The sequence below is a fragment of the Xiphias gladius genome, chromosome 12, assembly GCF_016859285.1.
Source record: "Xiphias gladius isolate SHS-SW01 ecotype Sanya breed wild chromosome 12, ASM1685928v1, whole genome shotgun sequence".
Classification (NCBI taxonomy): domain Eukaryota; kingdom Metazoa; phylum Chordata; class Actinopteri; order Istiophoriformes; family Xiphiidae; genus Xiphias; species Xiphias gladius.
The window spans coordinates 7849218-7875359 of record NC_053411.1 but is presented as its reverse complement, the minus strand read 5'-3'; the positions used below and the strand labels follow the sequence as shown (position 1 = coordinate 7875359).

The following is a 26142-nucleotide window of genomic DNA, read 5'->3' as shown; positions in this document are numbered from 1 at the left end:
CCACAACTATCGATTTTTACAGCTAAAGTTTGTGAGATTGTTGAAAACTCCATCTGCAGTTAACTTTTAATTCTTTCCAGCTGATCAGAACCATGTAAAAGGGTCTCAAATAGGTATGTGATGACATGTACAAAAAGGAAACGCAACAGCTTTTCTGTTTGTATTTTCAAATCGTACACCACAGGTCAAATGTTTTAGCACACCTACATTTTTCCAGTTCTTACTGAAATTTCAAGCCACTGGTTCTTTTCTTCTAATGTTCTGGGTCATTAACTTGTTGAACCCCTGACCAACCAGTCTGCCTTCCTTTGTTTTTCGCCTTTTTAATCACCATCCTGACAGCAATATACAGTACTACTTCCTGCAGAACGGTATTGTCCATGTAATGCATCAGAGGGTGTGGTAACAGTCTGTTAATACACTGGCTTTGTACAGACAGAGGGTTTGAAAGCACTCAGCAAAGGTTGAAGCACCTGTAGGAATTGTTTGCCTTAACTATCAAGGCTTTTTTAAAAATTCTGATTAACCCAAAAATCCCACAGAACAATCTATTTAGATAACGATATGCTCCTGAGCATTGGCAGTAATGCTGTTACTACTGTACAAGCTGGTTAGTCGGGTATGCTTACATTTGCAGTTAGAGCAGACAAACAAAGCGTTTAATCCAATAATCACAATTTTACTGTGTTGTTTTTGCATTCAGAAGGGCTAAAAAACATACACAAAGCCTCCAGTCTTGAGATACCAAATATCACTCTTACTAGAGATCCACACTTTATTGTCAGTACTTTCACATAGTACTTCATTTTTACAGGGGAAACTGAGGATGAGGAGCAGCGTTAACTGCTGTGTTTGGCAAAGTTGTTTTAGTCCTGAATGGGTTTTTTTTTCCTTTTCTAAAATAACCTGTAGTTCCACAAAATAATATAGTTGTGCCTGATATTCTCTCCTTATCTCATTAATTTGTATCCCACACTTCCACTACCTTGCCGCTGCGTGCCTAATCTTACATAACCGTAACCTCATTGTCACATATCAACATGACATTTGATTAAAAAAAAAGTTCTCCCACTTCACAACTGCTCCACAAAAGTACAGCAATGATGTACGCAGAGAAGCACAGGTCACATATTTACGCCACAGTGTCCCAAACTAGTACCTCCATCTAAGACAAGAAATTAGACCAGCCTATTTTCAGACTGCCATACACAGCATCAGCGCTGTTTATCGGGCTGTCAAAAATTACAATTTCACCAGCAGTCTAGCCTGCCTAGCCCATATCCTATGACCAGCCGGTTAAATTAAAGTGCATAGGGTTGTCTGTCTCACCGCTGGGTTTTCCAGGCCTTAAGTGTGGCTTACACAGCTGTTTCTACCCTCTTCTTCATCAGATACAAGGGGAGGGCCCCTGAAAGCAAGCCCGTCTGTGCTACGACTAGACCATGAGGCAACACTCTACATATCAATCCATCATTACTGACACTGTCGCAGTAGTTGCATGTACATTCGCGGCTATGTTAAATTTGGCAAGTTGCCACTTCCCGGGAACTGTATTGTTTGTTTGAGCAAGATTGTTTCATTGCATGTTCTAGATTGATTGCATGCTAAAGAGGAAAAAGTATTTATAAATATTGGAGGAAAAATAGAGTTACATAAGCCTTAATTAAAAAAAAACACATCCCACACCATTTGTAACATCACAGCTTGTTGAGAAAATTGAGAAGGAATGGCTTCAATCCATTTATTTCATGCTTTCTCCCTCTCTTAATTTAGAAAATAAAATTAACCAAACCACAATAACTTCAGACACATGTGCCACTGGTAACAGATTTAGTTACAAAAGCTATAGTGAGGGACTACTGAGTGTCACGCATGGCTGCATGTTTCTGTGCTGTCTCTGCATGCGAGTGGGATCATCCGCGAGGGTCCATATTTTGTAATCCAGTTGTGTCCACGGGCGTGCCACAGTGTGCTTTTGACTGCACATCGGCTCAAATGTTTGCTCGCTGTGTTTATTACCCTCTCAGATCTACAGCATGACTCATATTTCATGTCACATTTAGCACGGCTTCAAGAGGGAAGAGCCGGCAAGCGAAGGGGGGGATGAACAAGCCAAGGAGATCTCAAGCAACCATTCATGTATCTTAAACTGACCCCTTAACTGACAAAAAATACTGGACGTCTAGTGATGTGTGGCTCAGGAGACAGGAAACAGCCTGATCCCACTGTTTGGAGCGTTTGGTTTTCTTTGAGTCTAAGCTCTTCGTGGTTCCCCAGGGAAGCATACATCATCTGGCTAGCTGCTGGGAAAACCCTGCTTGTCTCTATCACTTTTTCCACTTAAAGAAATCACCTGAATCCCTGCTGTCTTTGGATAGTTTCAGGGATTGCTTGCTTGTTTTTACTGAGACTAGATGCTTTGAAAATTGAAAAGAGGGCACTCTAAAATGTTAGCTCTAATAAATATTTTGCAATCACTGTAAATAAATGCTCTGAAAGGATTACTATCAATTGATATATCTTGTCTAAACCCTGGAAATTAAACAAAAGACAATAAAAGAACTGTTATTGTAACTCAAGAGAATTCATCTAGAAGATGAACTTGTCTTTAGGGGCTGTAAAAAAAATTATTCGAGGTGTCAGAAAAGGGGAAGATTATTAATGTCGGCCATGAGTCCTAAAGGGCGTGTAATTCTTTTCCACTAGTCTATACAGTCAAAAGAAGCCAGAGCTGGTGCCTAGGCCCAGTTCACTATCTGTTCATTTAAATAGCTCATAGTTCAAAAATAGCATGTGGTTGGGGATATTTGCTAAATGGGGTACCATCATCTGTTTGCCATAAAATGGGGAAGTGCAAATTTTACTTCTAATGTGCATATTGACGACACACATTGTGAAAATCTTTGTTTACATGTTTTATATATCATCTAAATTTGAACATTTACTATAAAAATGTTACCAGCACTTGGGACAGTTATGAATTTTTAAAACATGAAACGTAGTGTACATCCCCTTCCCAAAACCAATAACTTTCGTACAGTCCCTTAAAGGTTTAGTACCAAAATGAAAAATGACTTGGTGTCAAGGTCAGCTGTTTTTGGACTCAAGAACTGAAATAATAACAAAAGCTCTAACCTAATCCTGCTCTCGGTCTTTGGGCTTACAGTAAATGATGCACATATACAAAATAAACAGAATCTGCAGATGCTAGCCACGCACTGTTTTCGAAATGAATCTTTTTAGGGATGCCCATGAATGGTGGCAAGACCATATTAACCATAGTTTGCATGTCAGGCACACGGTGGTGAAATTATAGCTTCCTGCCATGGCACATCCCAGTGCTTTTTTTTTTTTTGCGCACTCCGGCCAGTTTTATTTGTAGTGCCTGTTCTTATTAGGCTGATGGAGTACAGAGCGGCAGCATCTGTCCCCCTCACCCCCCATCCTCCATGCCTGTTAGGGCTGCGAGGCCTGGGGCATAAAGCCACAGGCGGTGGGAGGGATGGGGGGGTAGGAGAGTATTCAGGGAGCGCTTCAGGGGTTCTCGTGTACTAGTCAGTGTTCTATGCTAGTCTGGAGCCCAGAATTTCCATGACACGGGTGAACACTGGCATCGCCATGTATTGCTGGTGATTTGAAACTGATGACAGACACTGGAAAATCATTCCTGCACTCAAAACAAATGAAATAACTTCTTTTTTTTTTTTTTAAATGGAGAAAGGCATTGGGAGAAGGAAACCCTAAATATGACAAGCCGGTGAAAGAAATACAAAATGTTAAAAAGATTAGATCATTAGAGTTGAGCAAGTACACAGAAAAAAAATCCTCAAACATCGTAGCAGCCTTAAAAGTGGCAGAAAAATCACCATGTTGAACAGTAGACCAGCTGTTCCAGGAGGGTGTCACATTAGAGAAGGTCCCCCTTGTCTATTAAACTTTCTCTGAATACTGGTGGGTTGGCGATGAGTATGTGGGCGCATGGAGGGAGGTGAACTAGGCCATCACAAAGGAGACTTCAGTAGACTTCAGAAGGAAGATGACTGAAACTTGCAATCCAGTGTCAGAGGGCACCCAGCAGATGAGACAGTCTGTGAGCCGTCTTTTGTGGAGGATTTGCCACCCAGCTCTGACAGAGGGGCACAGGAGACAAGCCGCTGAGGCCATGGAGAAGGAGCATCAAGGGGGAACTACAGCAGCGATTTCCCTCCTCTACCGGAGGTTGCAGGGCAATGGAGGAAGGGGTTATGTTGTATCACTGCCAGAGAAGAGAACCTTGAATGTACGGACACCCAGATAGTCACCAACCCTGCTAATGTGATGTTTCTTAATTCTTTTGCTCAGTAGTTAAACAACAAATGTTCTTCCACGCAGGATAAAAAGAAAGCAGCTACATGAGCAAACAACAAACTGAACACACCGCAAATATTACTGCCTCAGAACCTCCCTAAAACATCCCGCCTGAGTAGATACATACAAGACCAAGAAAAGTTTAAAAGCAGCACATCCATCAGGAAAACCATTTCAACTGTCATCAAAGAACTTGGGTGACATCCTACCGTATAAGAGCTTATTAGCCCTATTCTAAGGGAAAAAAACTACATTGGAAGAATTTTGCACCCCCTTTAACTGTTTGAATCTCACTGTCCAACTTTATACTTAGAAGATGTAGAAAACTGCAATGAATCCTAAAAGGGAAAACATTCATTTTCTTACACGCACAGCCTTATTTTTGGAGCCAATGCCAAACTTGAGACAATTCTTTTATTCAATTGTCGGGCGTGCCGTTATGTTGTGGTGACAGAAACCCCTTCATGTAACTCCAAGTAGTAACCATGGGAGCGGCCAAGACAGGATCTCCAAGCTTCCTACTTTATTCCACACAAAATGACGCCCGAGGATCCCCGCCAGGAAATGTTCAAGGACACATGAGACGGACCATTAGGCACGAGCACTTCTATTCTCCTCCATTCCTTTGGCCCTGTCTCGGTTGTCCAAGCCTGGAGGTACTTCAATCTCCAGCAGAGTACTGTTGTGACATCGCTCATATAAAAAAAACATCTCCTCTCCATTCAGTGTCCCCTCAGGTCGATGTAGGCCTATTGTAAAATGAGAAAAGTGTGCTACCCTTCCAACCCTACAGTCATTACCAGTGCTTTCAGCTGGTATACCTCATCATCTCCCATTAAAAAAATAAAAATAAAAACATTTTTTTTAAAAGACCTGCTGTGTCAAAGGTATAAAGAGACCATCTGTGCTATTTCAAGCATCCTGCCCTTTATAATAAACCTTGTGTGAGAATTGCAAATTAGGGCAAATGCCCCACTTCTGATGATTCATCATGATAAATCCCGTCAATTCTAATTTATAGGGACTGATGTAAAATCTGAGCTGAATGAGTCAAGCTTTTCATGCATGAAACGATCCCTGCAAGATGGTATTCACTGTGCAGAGAACATTATGCTCATGATTTACATGTAGATACCCTTTTTAGAAATTGAGAGGCAATCAAAATCATGATTGCCCATTCACCGTTGCCTGCAGGCGAGGCCTCCCAGGCTCCAACTTTTGTCTCCGGCCTCACTTGCTCACAAAGACAGCCTAACTTGGCTCCCTTAACCGAAAGCAGCTGGCCGCAGTGGCTACCTGGAAGTCTGCTTAGCTTTACATAGCACTCAGTAATTACATGACCATTAAGGCACCTTGTAGCACCGAACCACACAGAGGGCTTAATTCAAACGCTGTCGGTGATTAATTACCAGTTGCCCACCGAGTTGAGGATATCTGAGGGGATTGGCACAACTGTAACTGTATCAGGCCACCGGGATTACACACTTTGTGAGGCGGAAAAGGGGGAGTGTAACCCGGGTTGGCTGCAAGGAGTTGAAAAGTGATTAATTTGAGAAAGTTGTGGAATGTGTGTGTGTGTGTGGTTCTGATGTGGTGAAGTGAATCAAATCTGGACCTGACGAAGCAAGAAAAACAGATTTTACTGCATCTGCTTCCGATTTTATTTTGAAATCTGAAGACAGACCATCTAACCGATATGACACCCCCCCGCTGCCCCTTGCCCCTGACAACCAGAATTGGGTGTTTAGTTGGGGGGGGTGGGGGGTGGGGAGAGTCCAGCACACTACAAATTGTATATTGCTGTTTTCTCAGGAGCACTTCAGTTGGTGTTTAACTGCCAAGCTTTTCGAAGCGTTAACTTCAAGAAATGCTGCAGAGTGGTAAAAGGGGATGTATGGGGGGGGGGTGTATATGAGTGAGTAAACAGGGAAAGAGCAAAGAACCAGTGCTTGCTGACTGCGCATTTTATTATAGTTCCATTAAACAACAGGCCCTGCTTAGAATCCAGATCCCAGGGAAGGAGAAGGTACACAAAAAAATGAAAAAGAAAAACCGCCCGCCAATGCTGAAACAATTATTAGAAGGAGACTCGCTTTGCAGAGCGGCACACTGAGTGGGTGTGCCTTTAGACATTTTTACACCAAGTTGTTTTGACAGGTTCTTTTCCTCAAGACCCAAGACTATTAACACCTAATGTATGGTGAAATGTAACAGTTTTTCAAACCTAATGTACAGTCCAGAAAAACTGACTAGGGGTTAACGTGAAAATGGTGGTGTGGGTCACTATTAAAATTCTACAGAACACACACACACACACACACACACACACACACACACACACAAAAAGAGTCTACAGATCACTGTTGCTGTACTTACAGTAGGCACAACAGTGCTTTGAGGTAAATGCTAACATGCTCACAGTAACCATCATAATAAACAAAGTACCGCTGAAGTTGGTGGGAAGGTCTTTGTACCTTCTTTACGTATTTGGTCATAAACAAAAATATTGGGCAAATTTTGACCTGATAATAACCCTGTGAGAAAATTTAAGGGATCATGTAGGATAGACCAATTGAATCCTGTGGGTACCATAATGGTTTAACCAAATTTCATGGTAATCCATAGTTGAAAAGGCTTTCAGTCACTTAGAAGTTAATAACTGAGACCTAAATAAAAGTGATACAAGACAGTGTCAGAACGACAAATGGCACCAGCAAATACTTCATTTTCATTAACTAAGAGTTACATGAACGTGAATAAAATATATTTTAAGTCCACAACAGGCTTTCTCCAATAAAGATGGCACAAACCCCCTCTGATTCAGAAGCAACTTGTAAAATATCCCCAAGATATGGACCATTGCTCTGTCTATGCAACTACTCCATCTTCTTTGACAGCAATAAAGCAGAGACTGTGAAAAGCACATTACAGTCCTCCCCTCAAAAGAAAAAAAAAAAGCCACATATGAGCCACAGGCTGTCTCCTAGACAGAAAAGAGGATAAATATTGAGTGAACCAATTCAGCATTCATAGAGTATGAAAGATATTTGGCTGGAAAAAGCCCAATACAGAGCATTAACAAAGTACGGTACAAGTTGCATGCATAATACACTTACACTGTGTGAGCATTACAATACTGAATACACTACAGATTCTTGAGAGGATACTTACGATAGGTTGTGTTTTGTAAGTAACCATAGTTCAAAAACAAAAAGGAAAAGTAGGGGACATGAAACAATGTAATCGAATTTGAGAGCCTGACTAGATGCCAGTTTCCAAGACCGAGCTCGGTGCCGCCTTGGTTTTAGCATCGCCTTGCTTCATTTGATGTGAAATGTTTTCATTGTTTTATTCCTGCCCTTTATAGAAATGTGGTGGGAGAAAATAAATAGCAGACACATGATAGGGATTAAGAACAGAGAGCAGCATTATTGTGAGAGTCTCATTATGGTTAATACTTCCAGTACTTCTGGCTCATTAATTCAGGCATTTTCACTCAGCAGATGAGTCATCCGCAATTGATAAACCACCTGTCAAAACTGATGAATCTATGCCATTAATTCTCGATTATCACTTTCAATGGTCTTGTTTCTTCTTTCATTTATGTTTGATTATAACAGATGTAATAATCCTTTTATTGTGTTGCTGTATGTATCCCCCCCCTCCAACAGAGAGGTCAGAGGTCAGGGTCAACAACAGGAGACTCCCTGGCTTTGGTCGGGATTCAGCATCTTTCTCAAGGACACTTAAGCCCTGAAGGTGGGATGCTTGCTGCCACCAGGACTGTCCATCTGAAGATCCGACCGCAAGGCTACTCTGCTCTTTGTCACATCGATGGCTTTTCCAGAGGGGTCACCTCCAGTATGTTCACACTTACTGGGGCACATTCCCAGCGGGAGCTGACTGAAGCTGTGCGGACAGGTCCCTCTTCATCAAACTTTTAAAAGTTGTGAAAACATGTCAGTTCCCTGAAACTACCCAGTAGTTTGGCTGCGTAGACAGTGGAAACATGCAAAAAGGTTCACATGTGGTTCACTGAAAGCACTCAGAGATGTTGATGATGGGTATTCTGACATGTTATTTACTGAGGCAAAAGAGAAGACTTCATTCTGATTTCAAGGACTCCTTTTATCTCATTTTATAAAAGGGGCTGAGGATCCTGTTTGACAAACCCTCGGGATTCTGGAAACTGATTGTCAGTGACCGTGTAGACATCATTTGGGGAGTTCATAACAATGTTTCACATGAATATCTGAAAAAGTATAAAAGGCTATGAGCGAGTGATTGAAATACACGTCTGGTGGCGCCCTAAAGAAATTCACACGTGAACTCACGACGCTGTCCCGTGAAAACCCTCTGTCTCCAACATGTCAACTTTTTATGAGCTAACAAAACCAGCCCTGTTTTTTCAGATAATCCAATGGGTTTTTAAATGGTTTTTTAGCTCACCTAGAAGGAGAATTTTCTCAACCCATTAAAGAACACTTACTACTTCAAATTTAGAAAAAAAAAAAAAAGAAATTGGACCACAATTGGAGATATCTGGTTTTCATTCAGCAGCAATGATATGATATTCCTGTGACCTACACCATGATGGAGAAAATCCTTCTAAAGGCTACAACACTTTATTATCTTTATTAGCATGCAGCCCTTAGCTGACCTATAACAAGAGGAAACCAATCTTAATGGACTCACTGAAATTTTTAAACGGCATTACCTTGCTTAACTGCATAACTTGAGAGCTGAACATTGGCTTATGTGGTGGCACTTTTTATCCATACTGCCAGAAAACAGCTCTGGCATTCTTCCTATTTTAAAAATTTCCTTCGTTTTCACTGCATTCAAGCTGGAGCTGTCAGTCACGTATTTCTGTGTTTGCTTTCCCAGTGATATCTGACTGGTGATGCACGACAGCGACTACCAGGGTAAACGTTTAAAAGTCAGAGAAAATGCGATCTCACAGCTCAAATTCTGCAGCATTTCCGCCAACATCCCAACATCCCACACTGATGCACTGACTAACCAGACCATGACTCCATCCCCAAATGATCAGAATGCTGACCCACACTGAAGGAATAAATGTTTCCATCTACTGGTGGGAAATGTGAATTTCAGGTGGCTTTTTTTTTTCCAAGTGGACAGGCAACATCACAAGTCAAACCTCTCAGCACCTCTATGTATAGACCACTGTTAAATACCTTTCTTTCTGTTAAGTGTAATTGCCATTCAGCTGTCTGTATCCCTCACAGAGGACCTCCCCAAATGATCGACATTGTCCAGGCAAACTGTCATATGTCATCGGTTTCGACGAAATAAACTGAGGACCTGTTCAAAAAAGCTCCCATTCATTCCTAAAATCAACTGGTCTGAGTCAAACAGGCTTCAAATCCAGTGTCTCTCTCACACACACACACACACACACACACACCCGCAGACAATCACATGCCCAGAATGCACTGGGGAAAGTAGTTTTCCTTTACCTGGAGGGCAGTTGCACTCAGGTGTTGCTTGTCTGGCAGTCCGAATCTTGACAAGGTTTTCATAGGAGCGCTGAAATTTTAAGAGAATGCCATTTTCATTCATGTGCACATGATTGAACGCAAGTAAAAAACAAAGTATTCACGGGAATTTTTTTTTTTTTTTTTTTTGCATGGCTGTGTGCTGAAATAGTGTCAGTGCGTGGGCAATCACGCGGCAGAAAAAAAACAAACAATTAACTCATGGAGAGCAAGTGCAAGAGTCAGTCTTACCTGCGAGAGCAGCTCATCCACTCTTTGTCGAATCAATGAATTAAAATCATCCAGGGAGTAGCCAGGGGCACGGATAAAGGGCTGCTCGCCATTCCCGCTCTCTAAATCCACAACCCGGTTGTTAATATCAGCTGCGTTCATGCTCAGAAGAATGCAGAAGGCGACGGACCCCACTGAACACAGACACGAGATTAAGTGCAGCACTGTTGTGCGACAATATAGTCGCTTGTGGGGCGACACTTTCTCCATTTTTTCCGCGCACTCTGATGCTCCTCTTGCCTCCGCGAGCTCCATTTAACTATAACTACACGCGCTGTGGGGAGCAAACTGCATCTGGCGCGGAGTCACGAATTTATGGCACACTCTTCTCTCTGCGCGCGCGCGCTAGTGTGTGTGTGTGTGTGTGTGTGTGTGCGTGTGTTTGTGCGCGCGGGCTGCCTGCGACGCGGCGTTCACGTACAGTGACTTTGTGTTGACAGCGACAGACAGACGAGTGGTGCCCCACTCCGCTCCCGCCAAAGCCGGTCGACCTGTCTGACGGCCCGTCGGGGCTCCTGCGAACTTCTCGCACCGAACCTTTGCACAGTAGTCTCGCGCAGAGGGGGATGCTGTTATGCACCATAAAGTAGAAAGAGAAACTGGGGGGGGAGAGAAGGCAGCGCGCATGTAGTGGAGACAGCATTAGCACTCGGAGCTTTTCCACGCTGCAGGCGTGCGCCCCCCCTCCCCTCATTACAGCAACAACACGCCTCCAATCTGTCCTGACTGATTAACATAATTTATTGACCCGCTACTTTCGCTCTCTCTTACACTGGAGAGCGTTTGCCGGTAGCCGACGCGAAGTGCGACGGTATTTTGGGACCTCCAGCTATGAAACAACAGAACGCTGCGTAAAGGGGCATTCAGCATACTAGTCGCACTTATGGTTCAGTCTAAGGGCACCATTAAACAACAAACATTTTTACGATAATAAATCGTTCGCGGTTTCGCTTTTTGTTTGAAATGGAATAATTCCACTTTCTGCGACCGCCGTACGGCAGCGCTAACTCGGTTTTTGCCCATGGCGCTGCGTAAAAACGCACGGGAATCTTAAAGGGCTCGGGACTGGGTGGAAATAGGCACTCGCTACACTGTCCAAATATGACAAAAGGAGCACAATTTATCGATCGACTGTGTTCAATAGACCCCCCGTGGAGCGAAGACGGCCACGGAGCCCAGCAGCGCTCAGGCAGACATGCGCCCGTGGCGTCGAGCGACCCCGCAATCTGTCTCCCCTCTGGACTGTTTGGTGCCTTGAATTCTGATAACACGTTAGTTAATATCTATTTGGTGGATTTCTTCATTAGGACGACACACGCAGACAGTGCGTAAAAAAAAAAAAACCCCACCAATAATTAACTTTACACGAAAACTGGAAAATGCTGGTGGCAATTGCGTGTTAGTGGAGGTAACTCCCAACCTAAAACTCTGGAAATGCAGAGGTGGGAAATTTTTCCAAAAATGTTCCACTTCGCATCGGCTCTTATCCGCGTTCAGTGACAGAGCGGTTTGTTTGGATGGCACAGTGATAATCTCATGCAATGTACTAGGGATTTGGCACCACCGTCCGGTTTACATCAGCATCAGTACAAGTGTTAATGATGTGCAGCGTTGCTCTCTTATCACCAGCAGTAACATCCCCATCTATCATCTACCTCTCTGCGCGGTTCGCTCCTTTCAAGATACCAAAATGTATTCCGGGTGATTTGAATGATACCGAATGAGGAAGCCAGTTTTTCATATGCAGCCAGGAATCCCTAATGGGAGAAGACTTCAGACATCCATCAACCTCCCCAGACTCCTGCTTTCTTATTCTGAGGTCCCTCTTTCCAGCCTTTTTGCATCTTAATGCTTCCCTGTGAAACTATGACATCACTCCAAATCACTCCTAATGAACGGGGGGAGTCTAAAGGGACAACTGCGCACCACCAACTTACCGGTCATCGGGACAGTTGTTGTTTTTTTATATTCCTAAAATAATCAAGTATATTCTCCAGTAATCTGATTTGTAAATTAGCTCTTGGTTTCTTGATTATAAAAATCAGACAGTTCATGACCAAAGTTGAACTACCACTCCTGGACATTCATTTTTCAAGTTGAAGAGATGTCATCAAATGCCACATCCAGTGGAAGTTTTTTAACACAAGAAAACCTAAGCCACTGTACAATCAGTTGACAGCGACAGCAAGGCACCGAATCTACTGCTTCGTCGCATGAGCTGCCAACTTGGAGAGCCAACCTAAATCCAAAATGCCGGACTGTGAGGCAAAATCCGAGGGTTTTTTTTTTTTTTTTTTGTAAGGCCTGCACAGCCACGGTAAATGCACACAGGTGATTTTAATTGTTTACCTTATTAGGCCTCTTCAGGTGAGAGACTGCTTGACTGGCATTCTCCCTCGGGCTCCTGTTAACTCCCCTGCACCTGCCACGGTGGGGACAAGTCACCCTTTTACAATTCTTATTGGCAGATGTGGCCTGATGTAACTCCCAACTTCAAGCGCGGCAGAGGTCTGATGAGCCGGGCTAAGTGAAATGGATGCGGCCCAGTTTACTAACTAAAGCGATTTATTCATTTGACTTTTGGACAGGCGCTTTGGTAGAGGTACTCATCAAGGTTAGATCAGGTTCGTCGGCACACTGGGCCAATGCCGTCCCCACATCCACTTATGTTGTAAGTCCGCTTCTGATTGACCAATCCCTTCCCAAGTCAACAATGGTGGTTCTCGCAGCTGATTAACTCCATTAATCAAGTGTGCTGTTTTATTGATTAAATAACCTGTTTATTCATTCAAGGGTCTGATTCTTTCCCCTACAACTGACAATCAGTGGAGGCTTCGAGTATAACAAGGTCTAAAATAAACTGTCTCGGAGACTGTTCAACGCTGCAAACAATAAAATTCTAGAAAGAAAAACACTACATCTAACGCCAGTATTGCAAAAAATGCTTTGTTTAATAAACTGTCTGCTCACCATTAGAAATCAAGTTATGTGTCTAAATGTGGGTGCCACAGAAAAGACAGCAACGCACGATCGTTACCTGATCTGATGTGGCCCTAAAGGGGTCTCAGTATACGTCTTTAAAAAAAAAAAAAAAAGCTTCGGACGCCATCTAGTGGACAGACACAGCAAGGCCCTTGATTTTATGGACTCAGTAGTCCACGATTTAACATGTGTGTCGCACAATCCCCATCACTACATCCGTTTGCGAAACCTAGGGGTAGGTCACAAGGTTATAATTGTGTGTGTGTGTGTGTGTGTGTGTGTGTGTGTGTGTGTGTGTGTGTGTGTGTGTGTGTGTGTGTGTGTGTGTGTGTGTGTCGGTTTATATCCTCACTCTCTCTCTTTTTTTTTTTTCTTTTTTGGACATGACTACCAAGTGACAGATGGAGTCCTGCGACCGAGTCACGCTGCAGAACGCACGACCCACATGGGCCTCGAAACGAAACGTAATCTCGCATAGCCTGAACCGGTCTAATGCCACTTGCGGGGACAGTTTGGAGGCACTTTCAAAAGTGCCCCCCCCCCCCACACCTCATGCAACATTACCACAGGGATTCTTTGGAATCCTCTTTACGCGCCAAAAAGCGCATCACGACGGGGCTGCGTCCTCGCCTTGACAACCGGCCTGCATCAGAGAGCGAGATCCACTCGTGTTTATTTTTAGACGCTCCCGGGCCGCTGGCGTGCTACCGTCGTTCAACACACACACACACACACACACACACCGTGTCCCTCCGGTCAATAATTCATATGCTGTAAGGGCCCTGCAGAGAAGAGTCAGGGAGGAGGCGGCAGCAACTCCGGGCCACGGGACAGCAAAAGACAAGGAAAAGAGAGAAAAGACAGAAAAGAAAAGAGGAAGACACACACACACACACACACACACACAGGGTGCACCGCCACACCCCAACATCATGAGGCAGGGGAATAGACAACATAGCGGCAGTCAACGAGCCCCATCAATGAGGTGAGCTGGTCTTTCTCTCGTGTTCTCTTGTTGGGCTCGTGGATGTTCTCTCTTAGGCGGAAGCGCCAGATACTACCTGGAGACTTAGTTGTGCCCTGTTGTAATTTTTTTTTCAAAATGTCTCATTATTCTCGGTGGAATGATGTCCGCAAACATGCCCGCGCTGTAGGTCGTCAGCTCTGTCAATGAATGCTACTGAAAAAAGGATATGGGCTCGAACACAGCATAGCTGCTGGGTCGTCTTTGTGGAAAGGTAGAAGGTTCAAAGGAAGGCACCAAAGACTTAGAAAGCACTTGAAACATTGTTGAACGGCTGTCACTTCGCCTGACCAAGTTTCAGCTTATATTCATCTAATATTTTTAGTTTACATTTTAGTTTGAAATCCTGTGCATTGACTTCCATATTATGGCTCAGTGCTTTTGTTTGCCTTATGTAAGCCACCTTGAGTTGCCCGACTGAAATGCTGTACAGGCTATAGAACATGTATAGTATACTACATAAACCATGAAACGTGCCTTGATGTCCAGGAAGCACTCCGGCACTCAGAGAGCCCAGACACGGGCCTCCATGACCACAGAGTACCGGGAGAGGTTCGTCCCTCCACGCTGCCACACGACCGCGGGGACAAGTACCAAAGGGACCACTTTTAGGTAAGCTCTTTGTCTGTCACTGAATACACGTTTCTGAAGGTATGGAGTACGGTGGATGGAGAAATAGTGGGGTATGACGTGTTTTGAATCCCTGTAGAACTAATGAGGAATAAATCAGACACTGTCAGCTTAAATATGTGTGAGTTATATGATTCCTAAAGCGAACATGACAAACTACACATCATAAGTGTGTGTGTCTCAGGTCACTCTATATCACCCAGAAATGGATAAAAACCCCACCAAAGGCCCCACAGCCATCTTTGCCACCTAAAGGCCGCCAGAAATGCAGCAGCGCTCCACACGACCCTAGTTGCCTTGAAGCGAGCCAGCTGGCATCCAAGGTTGAGGACTACACAACAGTGTACAAAAGTAAGCAACTTAAAGATCAGCGGAGTCATTCAGTGCAGAAATATAAAACAACAAATGTATACATCCCGATTCAAATCCACTCCGACTGTCTTTTATTTTCAGACGATTTCCGAGCGTGGGAAGCAAAGAAGCGTCAGCCAATCAGGCTGATTGACAGCTTGAAAGTCAGCCAAGGATTAGTCGTCACAAGCAGTACCTCCAAAGAACGTCGCATCGAGGGAAATTCTGTTCAAGTGGATGCGAACTCCGATACAGTCTCACGGGAGCAAGAACGCCAACCATTTGGAAGCATCACCAGCTACAGATCTGACTACATCACCCATCCAGTGCAGCCCAGGACACGCAGGGAGAAGCCTGCGAACCGAACCAACAAAAGCCTGCTGTCAGCGTCCGCAGCATCCTCCAGGCCAAAGTTGGCGTGGCAGATAAACCGGGAACGTTTTGACGGAGCCAGTGAATTCTTTCAGCAATTCAAGACCTGGTCTCTTGAAACCAAGTTCCACGGCCAAGGTGAAGCCAGGGTGACCAGTCCACCGGCAGATCACAACGCATTTCTCTCTTCAGCACACAGAGACTACACACCACACGAGTGCCAGCGCACCAAGCCAACCGTGCCATCTGTGCAAAGCGGTGAGAAAAGCAGGGAGCCTTTTCAGGCGACAACTACCATGAAGGAGGATTACAAAGCTTGGGACACGCCGCGACGCTTCCCCATCGTCCATAAAGAAAAGATCAAACAGCCCAAGAAGACCCCCTTTTCAGGTTGCACACCTAAGCCTGCCGAGAGCTGCAAAACAAACCCAAAACCTTTTAGACTCCATCCCAAACTGAATGAGACTGCTGTCTGTAATTCCAGCTGTACTGCCACAAAGAAACCTCAATGTCCTGCTAAGATTGGAGCATTTTCTGGCTTTGAAAGCATCTCCACCGGCACTGGAGAGTCCAGGGTGTACTGGTCCACTTCTTCGGACAAAGGAGGGACTCGGCCTAACGGCGACATTTGTGATGTCCCATCTCAGCACCACCAAATAATCGGCTGCTTAGTTTCCAGCAGAAGCTAAGGCTTCCTAGAGACCAAGCAGCTGACAGGGTGTGATGCTGTCATACATTACCTCAGTTAGTTTCTACCTTTACACCATTAAAAGCCATAAATGCTACTGAGATTATGTAATGGCAGCTATTTTTATACTACTACGCTTCAGCACATCTTGTTTTGAGTGTTATGTAATCTACAAAATTGAAGGCAATTCTTATTCAGTTCAGGAGACAGATTTACATAAGTTAAACTGCTAAATATTTTATATCAAAACATACTTTGCATCTTCTAATTAATAAAAGCTGTGTAAATCAACATTTTTGCAACTGAAACAGCTGCTAGCTAGTAACCTAGCAGAGGGTGCTAAACTGTTTTTGCTGGGATGAACGCTCCATCTAAACCATTATCATATTGTAATAGTTGAGACTGAATGCATTAACATAGATGCATGTCATTGCTGCCAAGTTATTCTGCTTTGAAAAGAATTTGTCCTCCCACACAAACTTCACAAGAAGCACAACTGTACTGCAACTATATAACAAGAAATACTGTAATGATCAAATAATGAAATTTTATTTTAAAAACAAAAAGGCAAATATAATTCATAAGGAATTATTCTTGACTGGGAGAACTTCCACACCGGTTATATTTACATCATATACAGATTTTTTTTCTTAAAAAAAAAAAAAAAAAAGTTAACAATTAAAAAAAAAATGTTGCCAAAATGTCAATATGCATAGCAGCATTCCACGTCATTTCGGGCGCTCCAGTGAAAAACAAAAAATAAGGGGACATTTTAACTAATTTGCTGTTGTTCAAGTCTTCTTTCAGTTCTCTTCCAGCTAAATACACATTAACACCATCTGTCCCCTTCAGATCACATCATGTAAATTCTACAGAGTTAAACATGTATTGTTGTAAAAAAAAATGTAGTTTCAGCAGCTGTCAGTCTTCTTGGAAACGGATGTGCTTATTTGCCTCCTTGGCCCGGGCAAGGATGATTTTTTCTGCTTTGGATATGAGCTGAAGTGTGACAAGAAAATAAGAAATTTTATGTGATAGCACATAAACAAAAGGGAGGCACAGCTTTTACTGTAGTGATGGTATATGACTGTGTGTTCGTATGCCAAAAGGATCAAAATATGCAATTCGAAACACAAATGTGTTTTTTTCTTTTCTTTTTTGCTGCACTGTGAATATTGCCATGGGGCAGTGTACATGAAGTCTGCATTATGGTGTCTGTCAGTAAAATGTCCCAAATACCACCTTGTTTGGGTTTCTCAAAATTTTGCTAATGGATTATACAAATTTCTGGAAACAGCCTCTTGTTTACATGCTCAAGATGGAATAACTGATCAACAATATAATGTTGTACACAATAATGTGTATGTATAACTATTTGTCTATTTAAAAATGTAAAGGGTGATCCTCACCTTCTCTGTACCCCGCTTCTTTTCCCTTGGACGATTCAACTTGATCTGGCGGTCCACTAGGATCTTCTGCCAGTACCTTTGTTCATGGTCACCTTTCAAAAGGGATTAAACAGACACTCTAATGTTAAACAGTTTTTTTCTCCTGGCTGAAAGTTCATTCAAAAGAAAAACTAGTTCTTGAGCCAAGTTCAACTATGAAAGCTTTTGAAAAACACAGAACTTGAAACTAGCTGATGGGCACTGTCCCAATAAATTTTCACCATCAACAATTATTAAAACCAGCTATGTATGCCAGCGAAGTCATCCACTCGTTTTTCTCATTTCGACCAGCGGTATGTATGCGTGTGGGTTACACAGGAGTGTAGTACACACAAAAATAAAATTAAACCTTGAAATGCAGAGCTGAAAATCCATACCTGAGAGAATTTCAAGTTTCCAGCTATGCTCCTTCTGTAGCTCTGCTCTGGCATCACTAACGGCTTTAGCTTCCTCTGGGGTATGAAAGCGGATGTGACCCTCAGCATCTCCCTCCATTATGTCAATGTACGCCACTGGTGACATTTTGCACAAGGCATCCTACAAACAAATGAACAAATGAACAAATGAACAAATGAACAAACACACACACACACACACACACACACACACACACACACACACACACACACACACACACACACACACACACACACACACACACACACACACACACACACACACACACACACACACACACACACACACACACACACACACACACACACACACACGAAGGAAAAAAAGAAAAATAAACAAGACCTAAACTCTAATCCACTATGGGGATTATCCTTTTTTTTTTTTTTAATGACTTTTCATAACTTGATGACCAAGTACAGAAGATAATGATAATTGACAGTAAAGCTGATGAGTGCATTGAGTTATACTGTACTTTGATGAACTTTCTCCCTGGTAGCGGCTTGTTGTCTGTAATCTTCATGATGACACCACTGGTAAACTGAGGTCCTTGGTTAGTTGCTTTTTCACTTTTGTTACTCTTCTCAACTTGATAAAAGAAAAAGAAAAAAAATACACACAAACCCACATTACTGGATTAAACCAACACTGTGTATTGGCGTGTTACCATTAAATCTGATTTTGTTGTTTTTTTTGAGTAATACTGTTGTGAGGACAGTCTGACTGTCCTAATGCCATCTTCACTGATGTTACTGCATGTAAGTGCAATATTTTACCACTGCAATGCTAAAAGTTCAGGACAAAGACTTTCATTGTATTTGGAAAAGTGAAATTTTGAGCATAAAAACTTTGTTTCATATCATGTCTTCATTTCTTTTTATTTGCAGCCATTTTTAAGTGCTGAATTGTCTCTGTGTTAGACAAGCTTTACTGTAAAGTTTTCTGGTTTCATGTACTTAAAAATGTAAGCACCAGTCGTGTTTTTTTCCCAGTTCTAAAAGTCTGCAATTTGTTTGTCTGAACTCAAATTTCTGGGAATAGTGGAGACAAAACTCACTGTTTCCATCTTGAGGATCATTCTCTGTCTCCATGAGACTCTTGGGCTCCTTTTGATCAATCTTACTAATGCACTTCTTCAGGGACGCCATGCTGCGCTTCTGCAAGGTCAAATACTCCTCCTTCAGTTCAAGCCACTCTTTCCTTTACATAGACAAAAGAGGAAGAAAGGTACCCAGTAGTGTGTTTAAGTTACTTTAGTTCTGAAGGGATTTTCCCTTATTAATCAAATCTTGATGACGTATGAAGAAAAAGGGATGTAGGACTTTACTTTGACAGAACACGCAATGGGATGACTTCCTCCCCGATTTTCAGTTTTTCTTTGTGTTTCTTTTTTCTCTTCCTCTTTGCTTTAATGGTTGAATCATCTCTATTTTCTTTCCCTTCCTCAACAACTTTCTCGGTTCCACTGTTAGTGGCTGGATCTAAAAGAGGAATACAACAGAACAGAGTTAACACGACAACAAATGTGGTTTCATTGATGCAAAAACACCTCATCATACTTAAGGTATTTTCAGATTGTGAAAAGTAGAAGCATCAAGAGTTGAAATATGCGGTAAAGGGAAAGATATTAGTCTCTCTTAACATTTTCAAAATTTTCTAATTCTTTATCAGGATTACGGACCAGCAGATACTTTGATCACTTACCAGACTTTGCTACAACTTTCTCCTTTTCTCCAGATTCACTTTCACTGGTTTTTCTTATCTTAGATGGTACGTCACTGTCTGATCCCTCTACTGTCTGTGACCGTCGTCTTTTTTTCTCTGACAATTTGCCCGGTGTCTTCTGAGTGCTTGCTAGCTCTGGATCAAAATCTCCCACTGCTGAGTGCTTTCTCTTTGCCCCTGATGGTTCTGCTTCCATCGCCTGCTCTTTGGCATCTTCTGCGGGCACTGGTACTGTGGCACCTTCTTTCTTTTTCTTCTTCTTTCTCTTTTTCTTCTCCTCTTCTTCACCTACAGTACATGAATGTCAGAAGTGGGGATGAGTACAACAAATAGCCTTTTTCTTGATATCATGCCAGCATCAGATTTCTCATCAGTCAGGGATTTTAACTGTCTAGCTGGCAACACTTTCTTGATTGTAAATAATTGCACCTGATGGTGGATTGTCAGCTGGCAGAGGAATAGGCTTCCTACTTTTCGTCTTGGGGAAAATCCCTGGTTTCCTGGGAGCATCTTCAGGGGGGTTGTTCAGCATCTGTTTCAGAGATCAAAATTTCCCATGAGTTTTCTTCCTGCCAAAAATAAACACTGGACTGACACGAATCACCACATATTTTACGTGATAATGAAAAGTTAATGTTTTCACCTCTATGGCTTTCTGTGCTTGTTCCTTTCTCTCAAATTCTACAAACGCAAAACCCTTGCAGTCACCAGAAGACTTGTATCTGGGGATGCTAACATAAACCACATTCCCACATTTTGTGAACACTCTTTCTATCCAGCTGTGGGTCACATCCTTGGGCAAAAGTTCCTTGTGTTAAAAAAAAAAAGAAAGAAAGAGGATTTGTATTATTTTGTGATCCAAAACAATTTACAAAAACAAATTCTAGGAGACATTTAACATTTGTCAAAATAGCAAGAGTATGTGACTCTCCCCACAGAAAAGAGCTCAATGTAAACATTTATAGATACTAAGTAAATTCACATTGTGCAATCAGGTATAGTGTGGAGCAATTTTTTGTTTTACTTAACAGATGCAAATTTGACCCCTGGAGTGTTTCTTCATTCTAAATATTCCTGTGAAAAGTAAACACTTCAAATAAAAACAACAAATGTTACCACATAGACTGTGCGGCTGTCTGTATCATTTGGTTCGTCTCCGATTGGAAGCTGACGCCGTACTTTATTGCCTTCCAAGTTAACCTGAAACAGGAAAAAAAGAGGAACTTTTTTTTTGGAATTGTAAATTAATTTGAATTTAGTATTGAGACGAGTATAACCTCCTAAAGTATGCAAAAACTGTGAAAGTAGTAGTTATGAGGTATTTTTTGTTTTTTTTAAAGAAATCATAAAAAAAAAAAAAAAAAAAAATCACTATACAGTACCTCAACTACAGATGAGTTTTTCAGTGCCCTTGCAATCAGCTTGGTGTCAGTTGTCAGCTTTTTCATTCGATTGAAGCTTGCCAGCACAGATATATCAACATCTAAGATACGTTAAACATGTAGTGTTAGATACTTTGTTAGATAGAAAATATGATGACTTCGTGTCAGCACTTGCATTAAAGGATAGCTTCATATTTTCCAAGTTTGTCTTAATACACTACTCATATATAACACGTTAAGATTGTTATTGGTCACTGAAAACATTCCTACTGTCCATATTGGCTGTGAAGTGATTCATGAAGTGAATGCAACTCCACTGATAAAACGCTGAAGCTAAGATTGTCCCCATCTTTTGCAGTATATTTGCACTAAGAAGGGATCACTTTGCAGCCAACATGAAAAAGGGAATGATTTCAGCAACCAATGACTCTTTTAGCACACATATGGCATGTGAGTACTGCCAAAGACAGTCTTGATTAAATCCAAACGTATCCTTTAAAAGACTAAACAACAGATATAGATAAAGTGGTGTATCTGTGCTATTGACAGCCCCTTACATCCATCATCTGACTCATCAATGAGCTTTCTCAGAAAGCGGTCCTTGTGAAGGTTGACATCTCCGAACCAGAACTCCACCTGCTTCTTCACATCCCCCAGCAGCTGTTTCACTCGGGAACGCTTCTTCTTTTCTGTCTCCTTGGTCTTACTGCTGGACTCTGTGGCACCAGCATCATCAATTTCCCTCTCTGTGTCAATCATCCTGTGAGTGGGAATGAAGCACAGGCCTGAAATACACACTAATGAAAAAGCCCTGGAAAAGCAGTAAGCTTGTAACTTGTGTCCATTTATTTTACCGAGTAGTAGTTCTACTAATATTAATCTTAATTCACACCACTTCAAATTCACAAGTGTTAGTAGGACTATGAAGCATCCTTCACCCATCTAAAGAATACAGTCAATGGTGAACACCCGCCTTAAATACAGTATCAACATCTTAAGGATATAAGTTGGTAAAAACACCGTTAGCTTCATATTAAGCGCCTCTCAGCTAAGTTCTCAGTACACCCTTAACTAGCCAGTTGTCTGTTAGCCATCGCTATCTTTAGCAAACCGCAGGCGAAGTTAGTATGTCATTTCGCGGGTAGTGACATTTTTAAAAATGATGCAGTCATGCCCACTGCATTTCAAAATCCCTCAAATCCTCGCTTAAAATTCAAATGAAATAATAAGTTATAGAACTCACCCTTTCTAAGATGAGGAAACAGTCCAGTTTGATGCTTAACACGCCCAAAAAATAACATAAAACAGCAACCTGCCGGTTACGTTCAGTCAGGAGTCGCATAGTAAACTCGTCATACTAATGGTCACAGCGAGCAGTTCAAACAACTTCCGCTGAATTATTCCAAAGTAAAGTGCAAAATATTCGTTGAATGGTCTGAAGTTTCAACATTTTATTGACAATTGTTCACAAGTTACAATAAACTCGATCCGAAATCCAATCCGGATTTTGTAAAGTAGTACTTTACAAATATAATAACGGAATACAATGATCTTCAATAAAAGTAGATGCCATGACATTATAAATCAAAATACATATAAAACACAATACTCGAAAATATCTCCGTACATAAACGTTTTAAATAGATAATCGAATAGTCTTATAGTGTAGCTTTAATTCAATGTCGCGTTTAACATTAAAAAATAGGTTAACTTGCATGTGACATGATTTATGCTTTTATTTGTAAGAGAGGGAACACCGTATCCGGACCCTATTCGACTTGTTAGTATTGTTTATTAACCTTTGTCCAGTAAAGTTTAGCTACATATTCGTTTCTTGTTGAATTTCTGTGTTTTCAGTCGCTTAGGGGGGTACTGACAAAGAAGGGCCGTATTGGTGGTCAACGTAACAGAGCTACCGTAACCCTAGCCCATAGAAAAGAAAGTTAGGAAACGGTAATAGAAGCTAGACAAGTTTCCAAACACAGTGTATTAGCTTGTTGTATTACACGAACATAAACACCGCTAAAAATGTGTAGAAGTGAGGCACTTGTAAACAGAACTCGAAATTCACAGTTCTCCAGACAGGGCCGGTTAGCTCAGTTGGTTAGAGCGTGGTGCTAATAACGCCAAGGTCGCGGGTTCGATCCCCGTACGGGCCAGCTAACTTTTTTTTTTTTTTTTTGACCCTTTTCTTAATATACAGCTGATACGGCCCGTTAAGTTCAATCATAGGGAAGGCAGAATTTACAACAATAAAGTGCGCAGGCGGGTTGGAATGTGGATTCCTTATAGCCACAGATGTCAGTTGTAGCAGTTATGGTTCATGAGATTATAGCACAATCAATACTCATCCAGGAAAAGGTTTTTTTTGAAGAAATCTTTTTTTTTTTCCGAGGGCAACGGCGTGTTATTTTTGTGCATTAACCACGAACGACGTTGGTTCTGCACTAACCATGCCTTAACAGTGCCCCATTTTCTTCCCCTTTGTCAGTGTTCCTACAAAGCATTCAGCAAACATATTAAATCTGTATTTATTAGCTTCACAACTGTCTGTCTGTCAGAGGTTCAAAATATTCAAAAACTTTTTGAGCTTCTTGCAGGTGTCATCCTCAGTGCAGAACTCAATCCTGTGTTTGATGAGTTGTGATAGTTGCTTGTAGAAGGTCTTTGCCCACTGGGCTTCTAAGCAGTGGACGGATACATTGCACACCTTATGGAGTACCATCACTAGCTTCTCGTTGCTGCTGACCTCACACCGTTTGATGACCCACTCCCCCCAACCCTCCCACATATTGTCATCCGTGAAATTCACAGTAATGCTTTCTTGGGCGCACCAGGACTCTGGCTCTGTGTCAGTCAGGTCATTCCAGATGGCACTGTGCAGAGAGGGAAATCAACAGGAGCTTCAGAAAAAAAAAACTTAAACTGTTGAGATATGGTTTAGAATTATTTGTTGAAAAAAAAAAAAAATTCACTCACACAACTTTCTTCAGAGGATGTGGGGTCAAGTCACTAAGTGAGAGCAGACCTCTGGAGCTCACTTGGTTTCCCTCCATCCTGTGAGAGCACATAGGTAACAGTAATATGTCATGAAAAATCAGCAAACCATTATACCATAACTAGATTCTAACAAACGCTTCCATCCATTTAAGTTCTTTGATATATCTGTCTTTAACTTTGTAGTTAGCACTAACCTAAAAAAAATCTTAAAATAATACTCATTAAAACACTCAAAAGCGAGACACCACAGTTACAGAACATTTCAAAGGAATAAAAAATGTTTCCGAGTTTACCAAACAGTGATTTTTCTGGACTGGGGATAAAGGTTGCCTTTGCAACAGTACTGTATTTTCTACATAGTTTCATCCTTGTCAGATTTTAAATTATTTATGATTCAGACAACCACAATCATCCTTTGGATGGACGGGCTTTCATTTTCCCAAAATGCTTAAGTGACATGTTGCGACATCGCCATACTGTTCACGTGTCTCTTACCACAACTCTTCAAGCTTTTTTTTAACCTGTATGGCACTAGAAAGAGCCAGCAGCTCATCATCGCCAAGGTTTGACCATCCAATTCTAAAATGGAGAACAGGAAGTGTGAGTCTATGTGATTTTTTTTCTTTCTGAGACAAAAAATGAGCATATGCTCTTAGATAAAGAATGGTTGTATTCTTCATTTATCGCCTAGTACTTGTATTCTTTTGATAACCAAAGAATAATATTAATAGACATCTTACCCTAGGTGGGTTAAACTGTCTGACATTTGCAGCACATCAGCAATGACCTGAACCGTGTCCATATCAAGGTTGTTTTCTCCGAGCCTTAAAAGTGAAACAGTGATGTTACTACACAAAGCAGGCATTACATATTTTGTAGTCTGTCATCATTTCACAGTCATTTCATAAAAAGAGGAGAAGACAGAAGCTGAGAACTGTGATTTGATGTATTCAGAGCAGTATGTGTGACCTGCAAGGAGCTGCACAGATTGAAAAATAAGACAAGGAAAACTTGTGGGATGGGTAAGATCAGAGAATGAGATGGTGTAAACCAAATTTTACCCGGAACTCACCAAAGACTCTCGCATCTAAGCAGCAGGGGCTGAATATCTCGAAGTGCCTCACAGCTTACTCCAGTCCCTGTCAGATCCAGCTCTGATATTTTGCCCTTTGTGAAGTTCAGGAAGTACGTGATGGCAGTGTAATCCATCTGGGAAAGCGTCTCATCACTAACGTTAACTCGTAGCATCTTGGGTTGCACAGCTTGGGCTAATGAGGGGTCCTGTTGCTCGAACAGGCAGTGTAAGTGATTCAGGACTTGGGCCCCGTCGTCACAGAGCGCCGTAAGTTCTCCGACGATCCTCTGGCGATAGGTGTCCCTTTTTCCTTTGTGGCAACACAGCCCCACCTGCCTTGACAGGATATTAGCATTGCGTTCAGAGAGGATTCCGGACAGGAAACGGTTGAAAAGGTCCAAATGTCCGCTGTTCGTCCTCTCTCCAGGACTTGCAGTGTGCTGAAGTGCATCGGGCAAAGGGTGATCGGTCACTGCACAGTAAACTGCGGCAAAGAACTCTTGAACAGTAAGGTGCGCAAATGAGTAAACCTCTTCGGTGCAGCCAGGCTCTTGTGCTACTGTCTTGTCAAGGAAGGCACTGACAAGGCTGCAGCCCGCTAACGCTGCAACGTCTTGGTCGCTGCTGTAGAATAGTGTTTGATGCTCCATCAGCTTTTGGAAGGCAAGGTGACCCACCTTCAGCACTATGTCAGGCAGTTGCTGTATGTCCCCTGCTCTTTGCTCTGGAAGAAATGTGTCGGCTCTTGACTGAGTGTGAGAGCGAATCAAGGCAACCAGATACTGCACATAAATGTCTGTCATGGTCTTGGGGCGTTCTCCACAGAGATCTTTGCTTTCCTTGAGGATACAGCACACAATGTAGCAAAATGCAGGTATGTAGCACAGGGTAAGCATTAGTTCATTTGCTGATACC

The 26142-nt window shown here is 42.2% G+C and overlaps 3 protein-coding genes and 1 non-coding gene across 16 annotated transcripts in view; 2 read left to right on the top strand and 2 right to left on the bottom strand.

The window, feature by feature from the left end:
- Positions 1-12797, bottom strand: part of LOC120797560 (collagen alpha-1(XXV) chain) — a 144225-nt gene extending 131428 nt beyond the window's left edge. For 5 of the 10 annotated variants that reach the window (XM_040141321.1, XM_040141322.1, XM_040141324.1 and 2 more), the window contains exons 1-2: positions 10098-10499; positions 9828-9897 (exon numbers count right to left, since the gene is read on the bottom strand). In XM_040141321.1, coding sequence (XP_039997255.1) covers positions 9828-9897; positions 10098-10391 — 364 coding nt within the window. In that variant the 5' untranslated portion in view covers positions 10392-10499. The other 5 variants (XM_040141328.1, XM_040141327.1, XM_040141331.1 and 2 more) reach the window with 5 other exon arrangements.
- On the top strand, positions 11198-16391 carry saxo2 (stabilizer of axonemal microtubules 2). 4 transcript variants are annotated; one of them, XM_040141332.1, is made up of 4 exons: positions 11198-11407; positions 14632-14754; positions 14957-15123; positions 15226-16391. In XM_040141332.1, exons 1-4 carry the CDS (start codon positions 11238-11240, stop codon positions 16182-16184), a joined length of 1419 nt encoding a protein of 472 aa, XP_039997266.1. In that variant the 5' UTR covers positions 11198-11237; the 3' UTR covers positions 16185-16391. The 4 variants fall into 4 exon arrangements, with proteins under 4 accessions (XP_039997266.1, XP_039997268.1, XP_039997269.1 ...); XM_040141334.1 differs by lacking the exon at positions 11198-11407 and adding an exon at positions 12726-12807; XM_040141335.1 differs by lacking the exon at positions 11198-11407 and adding an exon at positions 13326-13353.
- A 450-nt stretch (positions 16392-16841) lies between these two features.
- larp7 (La ribonucleoprotein 7, transcriptional regulator) lies at positions 16842-22521 on the bottom strand. Its single transcript, XM_040140344.1, has 13 exons — positions 22396-22521; positions 21710-21912; positions 21153-21253; positions 20887-20970; positions 20414-20578; positions 20200-20302; positions 19750-20058; positions 19373-19526; positions 19103-19245; positions 18521-18633; positions 18009-18168; positions 17593-17684; positions 16842-17182 (listed from the first exon to the last, which is right to left on the bottom strand). Exons 2-13 carry the CDS (start codon positions 21909-21911, stop codon positions 17105-17107), a joined length of 1704 nt encoding a protein of 567 aa, XP_039996278.1. The 5' UTR covers position 21912; positions 22396-22521; the 3' UTR covers positions 16842-17104.
- A 716-nt stretch (positions 22522-23237) lies between these two features.
- On the top strand, positions 23238-23311 carry trnai-aau. Its single transcript has one exon. It is a non-coding gene; the product is annotated as a tRNA-Ile (tRNA).
- Positions 23312-26142: the final 2831 nt, after the last annotated feature.